General features: G+C 44.9%; 1 protein-coding gene across 1 annotated transcript; it reads left to right on the top strand.

The window, feature by feature from the left end:
* The first annotated feature begins 33 nt into the window (after window positions 1-33).
* LOC102255611 (zinc finger protein interacting with ribonucleoprotein K-like) lies at window positions 34-16,945 on the top strand. The gene is made up of 4 exons (XM_014545344.1): window positions 34-189; window positions 654-776; window positions 13,544-13,667; window positions 14,717-16,945. The coding sequence occupies exons 2-4, from the start codon at window positions 693-695 to the stop codon at window positions 15,796-15,798; spliced, it is 1,290 nt and encodes a 429-aa protein (XP_014400830.1). The 5' UTR covers window positions 34-189; window positions 654-692; the 3' UTR covers window positions 15,799-16,945.
* The last annotated feature ends 2,701 nt before the right edge of the window (window positions 16,946-19,646 follow it).

The raw sequence follows: 19,646 nt of genomic DNA, 5'->3' as shown, positions 1-19,646 counted from the left end.
GGGCGGGCTTCCGAGGACCGAGAGCCCGGAGCCGCGCACAGGCCCGCGAAGAGTGTTTAGTTAGCGGCGATTCCCCTCCTCTTCCTCCGCCTCTTCCTCCTCCTGCGCCTTCTCGGGCCGCCTGAGCCAATCCTCTAGGAGGAAGCGGCCTCCAGGGCTTGTTGCTTTGTGCTGCCACCGTGGTGAGGAGTGACCAACACCTTAATTTTTCATCTTTCCTTCAAGACAGTGCATTACTATGACTCAGCGTGTGTGGGAGTCTGTTTTGCATGCGTGAGTGTTGGTTGTGTGAATTTGCTGCTCCTTTGGGTGTTCCTGATTGTATCTGTGTGTGTTTCCTCTTTGTGTCTGCATTCTGTGTCCGTGTATGTCTGTCCTGGTGTGTGTGTGTGTGTGTGTCTTCTCCTCTGTCTATACAGTGGGTCACTGTGAGCCTGGCCGTTAGCCCTACATCTGAGTGACCAGCTGTGTCTGGGGTGTTCTGTAACCTGTGTGTTTCTGTGTTTGTGGTGTTTGTATATTTCCCTGTGAGTTTGTGTGTCTGTGCACCCTGGAAACAGCAAATGCACAGGCGATCTCCTCAGGGGTATGGAGAGGACAGTGTGTTCTTCCTCCTCCCGCAGGCTGAGCCCTTAATGCCTCTGCTCTTCCAGGTGTCTGGTGACCTCAGGGATTCATCTCAGGCTCCAGGGATGGATGAAGTGAAGAGTCAGTTCATAGAATCCCAGGCTGTGGGAAGGTGGAGAATTTTGGAGGACTCTGATGACAGACAAGAGGTAATAGAGTGTGGAGGGGGGTGTTTGTGGAGGACTCTGTGCCTTTGTGGAAAAACTGAAGGATCCTGGATCCCTGGAAAGGAAGGAATGTATGTATGCATATGGTGACAACTGAGGGGGAAGACTCCTGGGCCCATAAGCCCCCCTCCGCCACCCTCCTCCCATGTGTGGATACACATGGAGAGGGCTGGAGGAGTCAGGTGATACTCCTGGCCCCTGAAGAGCAGGTCAGTCAATTGCCTGTGTGTAAGCTAGGCTGACACCTAATAGAGGAAGGAGCCTGGGGCGGCTCAGAGCATTACTCCTGGACTTCTGGGTCCTGGTCAACTGTACATGCATGGCTACACAGGAACACAGGGACCAGGAGAGAGAATTAGGCCCAGTTCTCTCCAATGAGTATAGGGAGAAATATAGAGGGACAGCATTTAGCACAGGTTCATGCACAGATTGAATGGAAACCACAGGATCACCATTGCTGTTCATGTCAGCATTTTTACAATCAGCCCCACCTGAACAATGCAAATGATAAAGAGGCTTGGAATCAGGGTAGAGACTGGTGTTAATGTAAAAGAGCATGGATGCCGGAATGCTTGCAAGCTTGCACCCTTCCCAATAGACACTGTTTACATGTGGGTCTTCACCTCCTCTACAGTGGGGGAACTGAGGCAGTCAGGTATTTACCCAGGGTCACACTCAGAAGTGGGTTCTTAGTTTTCTGCCAATGACATCTGACACCTTCTTCTGAGGTTCACTTTGAAATTTGACAATGACAGTTTTGGGCAGCTCAGGGAGAAAGTTCACCTGGATGAGGAGAAAATGAACCATCCTGACTGACTAACATTGTCATTTTCTACAATCCCTACTCATCTCCTCTGCCACTGCACAACCCCAAAAGTGGCTGGCACCATGTGGTGGCCTTAATGGGGCCCATCAAGAATGCCAGGTTCTGCCCTAGCTGTTTTGACTCAGTGGATAGAGCATCGGCCTACAGACTGAAGGGTCCCAGGTTCGATTCCCACCAGGGGCACATGCCTGGGTTGCGGGCTCGATCCCCAGTAGGGGGTGTGCAGGAGGCAGCCAATCAGTGATTCTCTCTCATCTCATTGATGTTTCTCTCTCTCTCCTTCTCCCTTTCTCTCTTAAATCAATATAAAATATATTTAAAAAAGAAAAAAGAATGCCAGGTTCTCCTCCTGATCCCATGAAGTTGGCTGCAGCGCTGTGATGTGCTTTGACCAATGAAAGGTGGTGGAGTGAATCTTGTCACCACTCACAGTCTGGAACCACTGAGTCTGCCCACCATCTCTGTCCATCTCTCATATACCTAGGAGGTATCTACATGGTGGCTTCCTTTTTATACCAGTCCCAGCAGAACAAGGGAGGACATGTGGCATGAACAAGATACTTTCTTTAATATAATAAGCCACTAAATCTTTGTGGCCGTTTGTTATCTATAATAACACCTACCCAATCCTAATGGTTATACATTGCCAACTCTACTCTCTAGGAGGCAGCAGAGCCTAACATTAGAAGCCAGAGCTTCTGTTATTAGAGACACATGGGTTTGACTTCCAGCCTTGACTTTTATTAACTGCATTCATGCAATTTACATTGAAATAATAATGCATGCAAAGCATTGAATCCAGGGACTGCACATGTAGTAAACATTCAGTAACTCTTAGCTCCATAGCTTCACAATGTGTACTGGCTACAAACATTCAAACAGTGTAGGAAATGTCAACTTGTTCGACTATGTAACCTTTTAATTTTTGTTTTTAAACAAATAGAATAGGATTATGTATATTTTCTCATAGCCTGCTTTTCCTCTTAATAATATGATTTTTTTTGTTAAAAAAAAAAATATGATGGCTGGATTGGGTCTGTTGGTTGAGCATAGTCCCAGGCAGGGAAAGGTTACCAGTTTGATTCCATGCGGGAGGCAACAATTGGTGTTTATCTTGTTACAGAAAAACCGGAGAAGAACCAAGCAATGCTCAGAGAGTTTGGAGTCACACTTTATTCACCGCGGTGGGCTTAGAGAAAATGAATTCAAATTCTAAGCAGAGCTACAAGCAGAACTTCCCTTTTTATGAAAGAGCCAGCCCTATGTGCGCTTAGTGGTTATCTCGCTGGTGGCCTTAAAAACTACACAGTTCTATCCAATTAAAAAATGCACCTGGCATGGCATTGGGCGTACAAGGTCTCTGGCCTACAAGGTCAGACAGCTAAGTTTATCTTCCTCATTATTCAAGCAGGCTAAAGCAGGCTAGAAAGCAAAGTTATTTTTTTAGAATAAGAGGCTGTCTAAAGAATAGCAGAGAATTCCAAACAGTAGTTTTACAAAATAGGGGTTAGCCCTCTCACCCCCCCCCCCCTTATCCCATAAGCTTTTTAGCCTTGTGGTACAATAACTATGGGATGTTACGGTGAACAGGGGTGTCGATCGATCGATCTTTTACTGCATCCTGCTGAAAAGGGATGACGTTCAAGGGGTTAACATCCCGTTTCTTCCTCTTGGAGAGGTTTGTAGGGAATTCTTCTGGCTTGTAGGACCATTTGAAGTTTAAGAAGCTCGATGAGCTGGTTTCTTGGCCCCATCCCTTACAATACCAGACTGGTTAGCATAAAAACAGCACTCTTCCTCAAGGAACAGGCACAGCCCCCCTTTCTCCGCTGTGAGGTCTAGTCCTCTTTAATTCTGGAGAGTAACAGCTGCCAGTGAGTCAATCTGATCCTGTACTGCAACAATACTTTGAGCTATTTTTTCTAAACTGTCAGCAAGGTCCTTGGATTGGCTCTGATAGTAGGAGAGGGAAGTTGCCAGTCCCCCTATTCCAGTGCTAACCCCTGTTGAAATGCCGAGTGTTATAAAGTTCATTGAGGTGCATAAGTTGGAATGGAGGTCCTCCGTGTATTTTATAATGGAAGGACAGACTAGAATCAGACCATGCATGCAGGGAGGTGGGGGCTGCCGTGTAGCTTGTAGATGAGAGGGGAAGGCAGAGCCAGCACTCCCTGGCTAAGGCTGGGTTGGTCTGATTTAAGAGGGAGAGGGTGAGGTTAAGTGTTTGATAGAGATAGTGAGGACTTAGGAAGCTCTCAAGAGGCAGAGTGTAGACCTGAGAGTGGTCGAGATTGAGAGAGTTCAGTAACAGTAAAAGAATTAGCCTTAGCTTTATCTTGTCCCTTTGCTGTGTAGGAAGCAGTAATTTTATGGTGCTTCTGTGTTCCAGCAAGGGCAGAAGAGTTCTCCTCCTGGGACTAGCCTCGGGTTCTGGCAGCACTCATAAAAAGACAATGAAAATTACTAGAAAGATAAAAACAATGATTATTCAGAAATACCAGAGCATTTTGCCTTTAAGAGAAGATAAGAAAGAAAAATTAGTGTAAGGAAGAATTCAGCAGGGTGTTATCTGAATTCTTTGGAGCAGGTTGATCGGCCAGGTCCGTTGTCTTCTTGAGGGTGATCCGCAGCGGGTGTTTCTGGTCAGAGGTCACCTTCCACTCAGGCTGGGTGTCGCTCGGCTGGTTGGCTGCCTTCACCCGGGAGTGGTGGATCCAGGTGTTCAGTCCTGCAACCTTGAGAGCTGTGGGGGTGGTTAGTATGACTGGATAGGGTCCCTTTCAAATTGGCTTAAGGGGCTCTGTTTTCCAGTCTTTTACCCAAACCTGATCTCCAGGTTTATAAGGATGTACAGCTGTTCCTTGAGAGATGTAACCCACCTGTGGACCTCAAAGACAGTTTTTCCAAGTCCTTGTAGTTGCTTCTGGATTTTTAAGTTTCCTATTTCCCCCAAATCTCTCTCTGGCTGAATTAAGGGAGGGGGTCTACCATATAGAATTTCAAAGGGAAAGAAGCCTACCCTGGCCCTCGGGGCACAGCATACCTGCAGGAGTACAAGAGGCAAGATATCTGTCCAGGGTAGGGTTGTCTCTTGGCATAGCTTAGCCATAGCCTGCTTTAGAGTATGGTTCATGCGCTCTACTTTCCCTGAACTCTGAGGCCTGTAAGCTGTATGTAGGTTCTATCTAATTCCTAAAGTCTTAGTTACCTGTTGTACTATTTCTGCTACAAAGGCTGGGCCATTATCAGACCCTATGGTCAGAGGCATTTCATACTGCAGAATTATGTTCTTTAGCAATGCCTAAGTGACTTCTCTCGCCTTTTCCATGCGAGTGGGATATGCCTCGACCCAGCCCGAAAAGGTGCAAACAAAGACTAGTAGGTATTTATTTCCTCTGCTAGGCCCTATTTCTGTAAAGTCTATTTCTAAGTGCTCAAAGGGAGTTTGCCCGCAGTGCTGAACTCCTATTGGTCCCACAGGACCCTGTTTGGCATTGTTCTGCATACAGAGGAGGCAACACTGCGAAACTGAGGCACACAAGGAGGGAAGACAGGCAAGTAGGTAGTATCTGCCTAACAAAGCTTCTAGAGCAGTCTTTCCTAAATGAGTAAGTTCATGCTGCTGGAGGACTAACTTATGGGCTAACTGTTCTGGGACATAGACCCTATGATCTGGGAATATCTACCAACCTTCTTTTGTTCTTTTGCCCCCTTCTTGCTGGGCCCATTCCTCCTCCTGAGGAGTGTACTTTGGAGGTTCAGGTAATTCGGGGGCCAACATGATCCGTGCCGGTGCTGCTTGTTCTTTGGCAGCCTGCTTTGCTGCTGTGTCAGCACACTGGTTTCCTTCTGACACTGAGTCTTTCCCTTTCCAGTGACCTTTGCAATGAATGACGGCTATTTCTTTAGGCTCCCAAACTGCTTCTAGTAACTTTAAAATCTCATTTTGATTTTTTATTCCTTTTCCTCCCGCTGTCAGGAGCCCCCTTTCCTTGTATATAGCCCCATGAATATAGCGAAGGCATAGCGTGAATCACTGTAGATGTTGGCACGCTTATCCTTACTGAGTTCTAAGGTTCTGGCGAGGGCCCAAAGTTCTGCCCTCTGCGCTGACCATCCTTCAGGCAGGGCCTGTGCCTCAGTTGTCTCAAAGTTTGATACCACTGCATATCCGGCTCGTCTTTTTCCTTCATCTAAGAAGCTACTGCCATCTGTGAACAATACTAACTCTGGCTTCTTTAGGGGCTTATCTGTTAGATCTGGCCAGCTAGAGTAAACCTCCTCTAGGACTTCTAGGCAATCATGCTCAGGGGCCCCCTCAGCAATGGGTAGAAAGGTAGCAGTACCCTTGGATTTTCACATAACAGTCCTTGGTATTAAGTCATCTGAGCATGAGTTAGCCAGTGCTGTCCCCTAGTTTCCATTAGGGTAATAACAGAATGAGGTACTTTTACATTTAAGTTTTGTCCCAGGGTAAGCTTATCTGCTTCTTTGACTAATAATGCCGTGGCTGCAAGGGCCCTGAGACACGAGGGCCACCCGGAGGCAACTGGGTCAATCTGCTTGGAGAGATAGGCTACTGGTCTTTGCCAGGGTCCAAACTCCTGTGTTAGAACGCCTAGGGCTACCCCGCTGTTCTCATGTATGAAGAGATTAAAGTCCCGTGTCACATCTGGTAGCCCTAGTGCCCAGGCCTCCGTGAGCTTTGCCTTTATGCTGATGAAGGCTTTCTCCTGCTCGGGGCCCCAATCAATGGGTGCCTTCTCTTCCCCTTTTAAAGCTTCATAGAGAGGTTTGGCCAGGTCTGAAAACCCTGGGATCCAGATTCGACAGAACCCTGCTGCTCCCAGGAATTCCCGAATCTGCCGCTGGGTGCTAGGGACTGGTATGGCACATACTGCCTGCTTTCTTTCAGTCCCTAGCCTTCGTTTTCCTTGGGTGATTTGGAAGCCTAGATACTTGACTTCCTTCTGACAAATCTGTGCCTTTTTCTTGGACACTCTGTAACCTGTTTCAGTTAACAGTCTCAGGAGGGCTCGTGTCCCCTCCCAGCACTGAGCTCGTGTGGAGCTGGCTAGTAGGAGGTCGTCTACATAGTGAAGTAGAACACACCCCAAGTCCTGTCCTGGGAACTTAGACAGATCAGATGCTAGTGCTCCACTAAAGAGAGTAGGGGAGTTTTTGAATCCTTGTGGAAATCTGGTCCAGGTGAACTGCTCCTTGGCCCCTGTAGTTAGGTTTTCCCACTCAAAAGCAAAAAGGGACTGGCTGAAGGGGACTAATCGGAGGCAGAAAAAGGCATCTTTTAGATCTAGGCATGTAAACCATTCCGCTTCTGATGGAATGAGTCCTAGAAGTATGTAGGGGTTTGGCAGTGCCAAATGCAAGGTTATAACGGCCTCATTAACAGCCTGCAAATCCTGAACCGGCCGGTAATTATTACTTCTAGGCTTTTTGACAGGCAAGAGGGGAGTATTCCATGGTGACTAGCATCTTTTAAGGAGTCCCCACTGAAGTAGCCGGTCTAAGTGGACCTGAATTCCTAGACTTGCCTCCCTTGGAATTGTTGGATATTGGCAGATTTTGACAGGCTGTGCCCCAGTCGTTAAGTCAGTTAGTATCGGGGGATGGTCTTTGGCCAGGCCAGGGGGATTTCCTTCTGCCCAGGCCAGCAGAAATTCTTCTTCTAATTCAGGCTCTAAAAGTGCGGCCTTTGACTGAGGGGCATAAAGTCTCCATTCTTCCTCCCGGGGCACTGCTAAGGACAGGATCATTGGAGAAGTCTCCTCACCTAGGCGCAACTGTGCCGAGCCATCTGGGGCAAAGGTGATCTCTGCCCCCATTTTGGCTAAAAGGTCTCTACCCATCAGAGATACTGGACAATCTGGCAAGTACAGGAATTCATTAATTATTCGGTGGCTGCCAAGTTGGCATCGGCGAGGCCGGCAGAATGGTCTATGAGTCTGGTCTCAAGTAGCTCCAATAATGGTGACTTTCTTTCCTGAAAAAGGTGCTACTTTTTGTGTGACTACTGAGTGTTCCGCTCCCATATCAACCATAAAGTCCACAGTCTGGCCCCCAATTTTCATTCTGACCATGGGCTCGTGGGGGCCCAGCTGAAAAGAGCCTGGTCTGTCCTCGTCAGAGTCAGCTGCTGCCAGCCCAATAAGGTCTGCTTCAGGTGGCTCTGGTTGATAGCGACTGAGTAGAAAAGGGGGCCCTGTTTTCTTGCTTGGCTGTTTAGGACATTCCTTTTTCCAGTGCCCTGTTTCCTTACAATAGGCACACTGGTCCCATCTCAGGCTTGCTCTTCCTTTCCCTCCTGATCTGTATTCTTTTTTTTTTTAATATATTTATTGGTTAGAAGAAGGGAGAGGGATAGAGAGTTAGAAACATCGATGAGAGAGAAACATCGATCAGCTGCCTCCTGCACACCCCCTACCGGGGTTGTGCCCGAAACCAAGGCACATGCCCTTGACCGGAATCGAACCTAGGACCCTTTGGTCCGCAGGCCGAGGCTCTATCCACTAAGCCAAACCAGTCAGGGCCTGATCTGTATTCTTGCTTCCCTTTTTGGGCTGTCTGGGGGCCCGACCTCTGAAAGCCACTGCTATTACATTGGCCCTTCTTTGTATTCTCTTTTTCTCCTGCCTGCTTTTCCTTAGCCTGCTCCTGCCCTACCTGCCTCTTCACTCCTGCTACTAAAACCTTACTCTGTCCCTTCTTACACACGCAGAACCGGACCCAAGGTGGCAAGGCTTGAGCAATTTCTAACCAGCTGTCTATGTAGGGAAACTGATCTGGTTGTCCAGGGTCTCCTGTGACTACATTCCAGACCACCCTGACCAATCCTTCATCTAAAGAGCCTTCCGAGGGCCAGCCGACCCCAAAGGCTGGCCATTCTACTTCACAGAATTTCCTCAATGTTTCAGTATTCATTTTAATTCCATAATCCCCATTGAATCCCTTTCTAAAATTTTTCAACATGCAATTGAGAACAGTGGGTTTACTTTGTCCCGACCTCATGATGATCGGTGGCAAAAGACAGACAAGGGAGGGGGTGACCCGTTTTCACAGATCCTCACCCAGATGCCCACCTGGCCGCGTCCTTTGGGAGCTTAGATTCATCTTAGCTAAGGTGCACCCTATAAACCCCGGGCCTGGTCACCTCCATGTGGGGGTGAGTCACCGTTATGCCATATGACGAATTGCGGAACCGCAGGTTGGGGCCCACTCGGACTCCGTAACCGAAGTCGTGGAGCCACACAAAGGAGAGGAGAGGGCAGGCCCCCTCCCTCCACACTCACACACTTTCACCAGACATTCACTCAGAGTTTAAACAATCCACCCAATTTCTGACTAATTGCCTAAGGAAACCCTATGGCTTCCCGGGAGGTGATCAAGCTCTCCTTCCACTCATTCAGAGTGGGCCTGACTGACTGGGGCCCCTACCTTACCGATTCTGTCGACAGGTCCAGAGGTGTCCATCCATGCTCTCCAGATGCTGGCCGAGTCCTGGCTGAGGTCCAGGAGCGCCTGGAGTCCCTGGTTTAATTCTGCTAAGATCAGCAGGGAGTGCCTTTCAGAGGCTTGTCCAGTGCCCCCCGGGCCCCAAATCCGGTCCAATCACCAGAGGACAAAAAGGCCAAGCATGGGTTGGTCTTCCGAGTCAGGGAACCAATAACAGAAAAATCCGGAGAAGAACCAAGCAATGCTCAGAGAGTTTGGAGTCACACTTTATTCACCGCGGTGGGCTTAGAGAAAATGAATTCAAATTCTAAGCAGAGCTACAAGCAGAACTTCCCTTTTTATGAAAGAGCCAGCCCTATGTGCGCTTAGTAGTTATCTCGCTGGTGGCCTTGAAAACTACACAGTTCTATCCAATTAAAAAATGCACCTGGCATGGCATTGGGCGTACAAGGTCTCTGGCCTACAAGGTCAGACAGCTAAGTTTATCTTCCTCATTATTCAAGCAGGCTAGAAAGCAAAGTTATTTTTTTAGAGTAAGAGGCTGTCTAAAGAATAGCAGAGAATTCCAAACAGTAGTTTCACAAAATAGGGGTTAGCCTTCTCAATCTCTTTACCTTTCCTTTCCCCTCTCCCTAAAAATCAAATAAAAAATTAAACAACATAACCATTTAGATTTGTAGTCCTTGGGAATAATTAAAATAATGCTTTTCACATGTGGGAAAATTCAGAGCTTCATGGAATCTGAAATAGTATCTCAAAAGATCAGTTGCAGACACTTCCCAGAAATCTGTGACCAGTCCCCAAATCCTAAAGTTGTCATTTCCCAGTGCCACTGGAGCGCCCCAACACCAATGTTTGCATTGATCAGTCAGTGACTAGGATCCTAATGCCATCTGTTGGGCCTGAAAAAGTAAATTACCCAAAGGACAATGCACCCAATAATGGCTGCGTTTAGCCAATGAAAGCCCAGGACAGGTTTATGTACCAGTGTTGATTGGTTTGGGTATTACCGCTACTTTCTCAAAGTGGTCATTCTGAGCTCTTTGTTCTGTTAACGAAGTCAGAGGCTCCAGTGCTGAGTCACAACTAGGACAAGGCATCAGAAGCAGCATCCCCTTTGTGCAGTGGTTTGTCTGTAGCTTGATGAGCAGAACAGCCAGTATTGAGGCCTATGTTCCTCCCAGACTCTGTTTTGCTTGCAGAGTTCTACTAGCCTCACTCCATTTACCCTCCATCCTTGGGTGCTGGTGCATATCAGGTCTTGAAACCCAGGTCACTGAATCCAGAACAGTGAGTCGCTTGTGGGTGATACATGTTGTGATGGGGGAAAGAGGGTGACAGGCTACAATGACACCCTGTAAGGTTTTGGTTGATGTGGCTGAGTTGGGAGGATTCCGGAATCTTGGGCCTGTTTTGTACTTAAGGGCAACAGAGAAAATAAAGCAAATTTTTGAATGAGAAGTTTTAGTTTCATTCTCAGGAACCTAGGACCATGGGTGGTGGAGAATAAAAGAGGGACATTGTCTGAAGTAGAGTTCTAAACTTTTCCCAAAGGCTCAGAGGAAGAACAAACTAGAAGGGAGAGGATTCCCTTTGAGGACAGGAAGGAGAACTCCTTTGAAAGATAAAAAACTAGGCAAGAATGTGCACTGAAGGCTGAAGCCCTGAGGTAATGCAGGCATCTCCAGATGACTTGGCCTGGGGCTGGCAAACATACTGAGCAGCCTGAGCCCACAGATCCTGGCGGTGGTTGCCAAGTTCTCAACAGACATTTTTCTTTCCACAGATTCCTGCTAGTGCAGAATCGCTTAGGGATACTGATTTGTACAGCTTATTTCAGGGCCTCACACTCCTGTGGTGTATGAGATAGTTGAGTCCTGGGACTGTCCTGCCACTCTTCCAGTCTTTGGGCCTGGGAACCTTGAACAAACACACTAAGTCCAGAACCCTAAGTCCAGGTCTCGAGTTGTATGAAGTGCTCCCAGATATTGGCAACCTGTGGAATGAGATGCAGGAGGTCCTCCCAGGTAAATGTGCCAAATGTGCAAATGCTTGGAGTAAAGACTGAGTTGGCTTAGGGACATGCAGATATCCTTTTTTATTTTTCTAAAAAAAGAGAAGTGGTAACAATGGGACAGGAGTCAGGCCTAGAGGAGCTTTGTCACGACTTGGGATTTGGTTCTCCAGGTGATGGGATCATTGGGATAATTAGAGCAGTGGAGTCAGGTGATCTGACCCAGGTCTCATTAGATTCCCTGTGTCTGCAGCATGATGAACAATATGCCTTTGAGGGAGGTGGTAGGAAGACAAAGAAAGAAGTTGCTATTTTGGTCTTGGTGAGTGTGATGGTAACTTGCCCTTGTGGAGGGGAAGTCGCAGTTGCATTCTGGATTAGTATTTTAGGTGTGGACACCTGGATTTTCTAATTTTGTGTTTGGGAAAGAGGAAGGTAATATTCAATGATGAAGTGAAGGTATGAAATTAGCAGCTGGAGGTATGGAATCAACATCAATTGAGATGGAGAAAGTCATAGATTAATGTTTATTGGGGATACAAAAACTTTTATTTTTGATCTGTTAGATTATTTCAGAGAGCATTTCATGAGCATCTAGAACTCTGATGAACAGTTCAAAATGAAGACTTCTTTAAAAAAAGGTAGTGGAAAATTTATGGGGGGAGTTCTAGATCACCTTTTGTGTTTTGTTATGTTTGTTTGTAATTGGATGCTAAATAGTATTTCAAAGATGATGAAACTGGGGTTGGTCCATATTTACTTCTCTAAACTCTTACCATGATTTTTTTGGTGACCATTGGTATGGCCTGGGGAGTTGCAGTCAGTTTGGTGGAATTGCTTAGGGGCATGAGACTCACTGAGCATGGGTTAGAGACATAGGTGATGGGACTTGAATGATGGAGACTACGACTCGTGAAGGGACATCAAGTGCAGCACAGGTGAAGGTGGGCTCTGGATATCTGATGTGGTTCTCAATAGGTGAGGTTGAAGTAAAAACCAATCAGGGAGGGAGGGCTTTATATAAGGATTCAAGGCTGCTTCTATGAGTGTGGACTACCAAAGTTGAGGAAGTACCTCATCCATTTTGAATTGACCAGGCATTCATTCTCTGGGCCACAACATGCCAAGTAACGAGTAGGAGGTTAAGAAGATGACTATGGGGGATAGGGCTGTGGGAGTGCAGGTGTGAGAGAGGTGTGCTAGAAAGAGAGGGTATTTTAATTCATGGCAATAGGGTCTTTACATTGACTAAAGAGTGAATGAAAGGTGAATCCATTTTTGGGGGTGCTTGGCTGATATAATAAGTGGAATTTTAGTGTAATTGTCTGAAAAGAGGGGTGTTGCCATGCTACATGCACTACCAAAGTTGAGGAAGTACCTCATCCATTTTGAATTGACCAGGCATTCATTCTCTGGGCCACAACATGCCAAGTAACGAGTAGGAGGTTAAGAAGATAACTATGGGGGATAGGGCTGTGGGAGTGCAGGAGTGAGAGAGGTGTGCTAGAAAGATTGATGTGCACTTGGAGAGGGTATGTTAATTCATGGCAATAGGGTGTTTACATTGACTAAAGAGTGAATGAAAAGTGAATCCATTTTGGGGGGTGCTTGGCTGATATAATAAGTGGAATTTTAGTGTAATTGTCTGAAAAGAGGGGTGTTGCCATGCTACATGCAATATACAGAGCTTAGGTGTTATGTATTTGCACACCTGTCAATTGTTGAGGGCTGATACAGTGATCATTAGGACCACTATAGCATACATCAGTGTCACCTGGGCTTGAAAATCTCCACTGGCATTAGGAAGGCAGAGGGTAGGAGAGAAATACTTTACAGAATGGTGATTTAGAATTTTGGAAAAGAAGGTGATTGGGACAAAACCTGGCCTCATTACAGTGTATTTGTTTTCTTTGAAGTTGTGACTCTGGGAAATAGGCTGTGTGAGAGGAGCGTGTTTCAAAGAACTATATTTCAAAGAATTAGTGCAAAGTGATGGACTCAGCATCCTGGAATTGAGTTCCAAATGGTGAAGTGTGATGCCATGCTTTTTTGGGTCTTGGAGGACAATCTGGGGCACTTCAAGGGAATGTCTGATAAAACCAATGACAAATCATTCACACTCTCTTCATGACCAAAATCTCTCCCTACCTTATGTTGGGGACATCAACTGTATTGATAAGAGGAAGTATGGCCTACATGTGAGGCCCAGAACTCAGATATCTTCTATCTGCTTATCAGCCTTTATTGTTGTGGGAAGACAAAGTATCAGTTGGAACATAAGAAGAGAGTTACTTTGATGGGACAGAGGCCTGATACCTCCTTTGATGAAGGTAGTAGAGGGAGAGATGTGGAGGGATGGGTGTGGAAGGTGGGGAGTATGATAAACATAAAATCATAGGAGAGATGCTGATCATGGGTCACCTGTCCCCATTATAACAGGATATGAACTTTGAGGACGTGGCCATTGCCTTCTCTCAGGAGGAGTGGGGACTCCTTGATGAGGATCAGAGACATCTATACTGCGATGTGATGCTGGAAGTTTTTGCACTTGTATCATCTGTAGGTAAGACTTTCACATTCTCCTACTGTCCTGAGGCGATGGCCTCTCTACCTTTTTTCTCCAGATGTAACTTTCTCCCTCCCACAGCCAAACCAGGGGCTCTGCCAATTTTCCTGACATTCTTGTAAAATGTGTTGTGGATGCAAGTGCTGAGCTGTGTGGAGAGCCCTGAGCAATGGACTCACCAAGCACCCCTAACACCCATTGCCTCAGAGTGTGCAGGAAGTGTGTAGAAGTCCCCAGTCTTGCAGACAGTTTAATGGGACCCACCTTAACTTCCATTTCCTGGGAGAGTGACTATGTCTAGATCCCTGGCTTCCACTTCTGCACCCTTCCTCCTGCTAAAGATCATTGGTGACCGCCTGTGCCTGGTTATGGTCTTTACTTACACGAACCATGGGCAGTTCTTGTGAGACTCTCCTTCCATTGTTTGTAATATTCTCTTCCCCAAATACTGTTGCATGCTAAGCTGCCCTGGGCCAGTGCTGGCTGCTCATCTCTGTTGTCTTTCATTAATACTTGGAATATTTAGGTTTTACGTAATTTTACAGTGGAAAGTGCAGGGAGAACCCTGGTTTTTTTACAGGGTGAACATGCAGGATGATCTCAGAGGAGGCCTGGCCTTGTTGAGTGGCAAATGGGGAAAAGATAACATTTTGCATCACCTTTCCCCCTGCAAGGCTTTCTCTGCATTATTCTCCAACATTGACCTGCACATGTGTTATGAGGTGCACATACATGCTTAAGTAGACCTCAAACACAAGCTATTCATTTATTGAATTTTACTTGGAATAAGATATAACCAACATTCTACACAGCTTGCTCATGTCACTAGCAGAGAAGCCCTGCTGAATGCTGTTAGCAGAAGAATGAGTGTGTGATCCCTCTTGTGTTCCATGTAGTGCCTGCCATGTTTGTATCATATTTCATTTGAGGTGTTTATTGTTTTTGGTCTTCAGTAGCCCAGGTAACATGTGCAACACACTTTTGTAATGGAATTTCCCCTGTCACCACAGTCAACATTCATTTTCTCATCATTTTTTGGTTTTCAGGTTGTTGGCATAAAACAGAAAAGGAGGACACCTGTTCTGATGAGAGTATTTCTGTACAAGGAGAGTCAAAATTCATGGCTTCTAAGACAGCTACAGCAACCCAGAAGACCCATCTCTGTAAACGATGTTTCTCAGTTTTAAAAGTTATTCTGCACCTGACTGAGTCACAAGCAGCATACATTGAGCAGAAAGCCTTCTTCAGTGACAAATCTGTGAGAAACTTCTCTTCCAATGTAAACCATCACCAGCAACAGAGGGATACCAGTGGAGAGAAGCCCTGGGAAGAAGCTATGGATGGGGCCTCCTTTGTGACCAGCTGCACCTTCTACTTATCAGGGGTGCCTTCAACCACTAGAGAGACTGGGAAAGACTGGCCAGCCAGCTCAGGGCTGTTGCAGCCCCAGGCAACTCTTAATACCGAGGAGCCTCACAGTGGCAGTGAGACTTCACAGAAATTTCTCAGTGGAAAAAGTCATCAACAGTGGAGCAAACGTGAAAATGCTGCAAACCACAGACATAAATTTGTTCAATATCAGGATGTCTGCTCTGGTGAAGTGAAATATGAGTGTAACAAATGTGGTAAAGTTTTTAGATGTATTATTAACATCAATCAACATAGGGGAGGTCACACTGGAGAAAAGTCCTATGAGTGTAGTAATTGTGGTAAGTCATTCAGCAAAAGCTATAATCTCATTGAACATCAGAAAATTCACACTGGAGAAAAACCTTATGAGTGTAGTGAATGTGGGAAATCTTTTAGGTACAATAGTCACCTCCTTAATCACAAAAGAGTTCACACTGGGGAAAAGCCGTATAAATGTAGTGAGTGTGGGAAGTCCTTCAGTCATAACTCTAACCTCATTAAACACCACAGAGTTCACACTGGAGAAAAGCCATATGAGTGCAGTGATTGTGGGAAGTTCTTCACTCAAAGCACTAACCTCAGTCAACACCACAGAGTTCACACTGGGGAAAAGCCATATGAGTGTAGTGATTGTGGGAAGTCCTTCAGTCAAAGCTCTAACCTCAGTCAACACCACAGAGTTCACACTGGAGAAAAGCTGTATCAATGTAGTGATTGAGGGACGTCCTTCAGTCAAAGCTCTAACCTCATTCAACATCACAGTTCACACTGGAGAAAAACATTTTGAGTGTAGTGGATGTGGGAAATCTTTTAGGTACAATAATCACCTCCTTAAACACAAAAGAGTTCACACTGGAGAAAAACCTTTTGAGTCTAGTGTGTGTGGGAAATATTTTAGCCACAAACATAGTCTGGTCACACACCTGAGAGTTCACACTGGAGAAAAGCCTTAAATGTCCAGATCATATTTTATCTTTCTCACTCAGAATGAAAACACTGAAGGAGATACTTTGGGACCCATTTACCAAATATAAACTCCTTTTGTCAAAACATACACTCTGCTAGATTCTTCATAAGCTTCAAGTACAAGTGAGGCTTGAAGGATCTGCATTTGCCAACCTGCCCAGACCTAATACCCGATTGATGTCACTGCATATATTTGTGGCTGAAACAATTTCACCTCTACCACCTGAAGAATGTGCATTGGTAACATCACCTGTGTGCTCAAGGGAAATATATTCTGTGTTCTCACTTGTGCTTGAGGAAATTATGATTATTATGACCTCTTAGCAGTATCTTCATTCCTTTATCTCTGACTAGGGAATGCACCTGACCCAGGGTTCATCCAGAGCACCTGTCCTCAGCTAAGAAGTGCTATTTCTGACAGGGACATTGTAGTTCTCACATTAGCTTGATGAATTATTTCAGGTTCTAATTCACCAACCTGCAAACTGCTTGCTGTCCTCTGCTCCTTTTATGTTTTTGTAAAGTTGTTTTTTTCTTTTATACCTTTAATTCATTTGTTCTATTCACTGCCTGGGATGATTGGAATGGAAAGTTGTGATCTGTCAGCATGGAGAGATAAATGGATATGGTGTGGTCCCAAACTTTTGTGCTTTGGAAGTCATAGCATGATAGCAGAAAATTCCTCTTTGTCTAATATTGGCTAATTTTGTATTGCTGACCAAGGCCTTAAATGAAAGTGTACATGACTTTTTGTTTTTAATTTGAAGTTTGGTGTCTCCATTATTGGTGAGGTCAATGGTCATCCTAAAGAGGAGGCCTTCGTTGTGCTTATACAAACAATATGAATTATGATCTCTGTTCACAGTATCCTATATAATAAAAGGCTAATATGCAAATTATCCCTTCGGGAGTTGCTGACCAAGGCCTTAAATGAAAGTGTACATGACTTTTTGTTTTTAATTTGAAGTTTGGTGTCTCCATTATTGGTGAGGTCAATGGTCATCCTAAAGAGGAGGCCTTCGTTGTGCTTATACAAACAATATGAATTATGATCTCTGTTCACAGTATCCTATATAATAAAAGGCTAATATGCAAAATATCCCCTCGGGAGTTCAACCACTCGCTATAACGTGCACTGACCACCAGGGGGCGGTGCAGAAGAAGGAAGGCCCCCAGCTGGCAGCCAGGAGAAGGAAGGCCCTGGCCAGCGATCTGAAGCCCCCAATCAGCCCTGATTTTCAGCCAGTTCTAGGGACCCTACCTGTGCACAAATTTTGTGCACCGGGCCTCTAGTGTATTATATAAGTTTCAACAATGTTTAGAGAACTACTCTATACGTGCTCCAAAGAGGACATGTGCCATGATGTATGAAATTCCATAGACTGTTGTCACTTGTAATACTCTGAGGTGGAATTAGTATTGGGACAGAAACACTGTTTTCATGGAAATGGGAGAGACTGTAGTTAAATGAGATGAAAAGTGCCTCTTCTTGACATAAATCCAAAATTATTCCAGGGCCTCTGGCTCGTATGATCATTTAGGACATTCTGAGGACCTCCATAACTATTTCCTGTAGCTGAAGCCATTGGCAGAAAAAATAATATAAAAGTGGTGTGGATTCCCCTGGCCCCTATAAGGTGTTCACCTCAAGGTTGTTGCTCAACAGGCAAGAACTCAAAGATAGAGGAAGGATAATCCTATAATGAATCCCAGTTTGTGTCTTTTGTAACCACTCAGCACTCCCTGTTGGTTCTGATGGCATAGACTACACTGCTTGCCAATATTTCCTGCCACTGAGGCAAGGCTCTTCCTCCCAGAATAGGAAAACTGACATGCAACAAACTGCCCTTTTCTAATGTGTACTATTTGGTGAGCTTTGATGTACATATAAAGCTGTGAAACCATCATACATGAAACAAACTTATCTGTCACCAATATACACGGTGGAGCAAAAATAGATTTCCAATTTTGAGCACCCAAAACACAGAGTTTTTAAAAAATATTTTAAACATTACTTATATTGTTTCTTTTAGGGAAATGGAAGGGAGGTGAATGAGAGAGAAACATCTATATGAAAGAGATACATTAATCAGCTGCCTCCTGCTCTCCCCTACTGGGGTTTGAGGAGGGCATGTGCCCTGACCTGTTCTAGTGACCTTTAAGTGTGGGGGTGATGCCCAACAGACTGAGCGACACTGGCCAGAGCAGAGTACATTCTTGTATTATTTGTTAATTATTGTATTAATTTCCATACCAATAACTCTTTTGGCACACCCTATATTTACCTCCTGCCCCTTTATAATCTCAGCTGCCTCCTGCTCTCCCCTACTGGGGTTTGAGGAGGGCTTGTGCCCTGACCTGTTCTAGTGACCTTTAAGTGTGGGGGTGATGCCCAACAGACTGAGTGACACTGGCCAGGGCAGAGTACATTCTTGTATTATTATTTGTTAATTATTGTATTAATTTCCATACCAATAACTCTCTTGGCACACTCTATATTTACCTCCTGCCCCTTTATAATCTCTTTATTTCCCCAGTCCTCCTTGCAGGCATTGATTTTCCTTCCATTACAATGCATTAGTTCATATTTTTATAATTTTGTAGGCACTATAATGTGTGTACTCTTTAACAAATATTGGTTTTCTTCATGCTGCACAGTTACTTTGAGATTCAATACAAATGCTTATGTGAATAGTTAATTTTTTACTGCTGAGTAGTATTGTGATCTGTGAATTATCACTTTATCTATTGATCTGTCTATGATTTTGGTCATTTCCAGCTTTGGGATATTATAAATAAATCAGCTAGGAATATTTGCATTAACTTCTTTTTTAAAATATATTTTTATTGATTTCAGAGAGGAAGGGAGAGGGAGAGAGAGATGGAGACATCAATGATGAGAGAACATCACTGATCGGCCTCCTGCACGCCCCTTACTGGGGATCAAGCCCGCAACCTGGGCACATGCTCTTGACCAGAATCAACCCCAGGACCCTTCAATCATCAGGCTGATGCTCTACCCACTGAACTAAACCGGCCAGGGCCTTTCACTTTATATAGATACTAGTGGCCCGGTGCACAGATTCGTGAACATTGAAAGGAAATTAATTAGAAGAAATACTTTAATATTGCTATTCACTCTTTCTCTATAATAGAAGTGTCAACCAAATTCATGATCGACAATGACAGATGGAAACACACACATGCAATTGGTGTCAGTGAGAGCTTTATATGTATCAGGCATGCGCAAGTCAACATTTATTTCTAAATTGCCAGTGCACATCATATGTACCGGTTGGTCACTTAGCCTTTTATATACTAGGTGTACCATTTAATAATGCAGATTTTTTTAATATGTTGAGATATATGCGATTTGATATGTATACTATTTTGTTGTATTGACAACAAGTTTCAAAACTTCATATGTCAAATTTGCTGAAGGTGTTAACATCATAGATATTTTTATGCTTAAAAAAGTTAAATTTCATGCCAAAAAAAGAGCATTTTTGGGAAGTCTTAATTCATTATATTGAAGAAAAAGTTACTGTATACTTCGGGAAGCTTATGGTGAACATGCTCCATCTCAAGATACTTGTGAAC

The sequence above is a fragment of the Myotis brandtii genome, unplaced genomic scaffold (assembly GCF_000412655.1).
Source record: "Myotis brandtii unplaced genomic scaffold, ASM41265v1 scaffold400, whole genome shotgun sequence".
Classification (NCBI taxonomy): Eukaryota; Metazoa; Chordata; class Mammalia; order Chiroptera; family Vespertilionidae; genus Myotis; species Myotis brandtii.
This window is presented reverse-complemented; position numbering and strand designations above follow the sequence as displayed.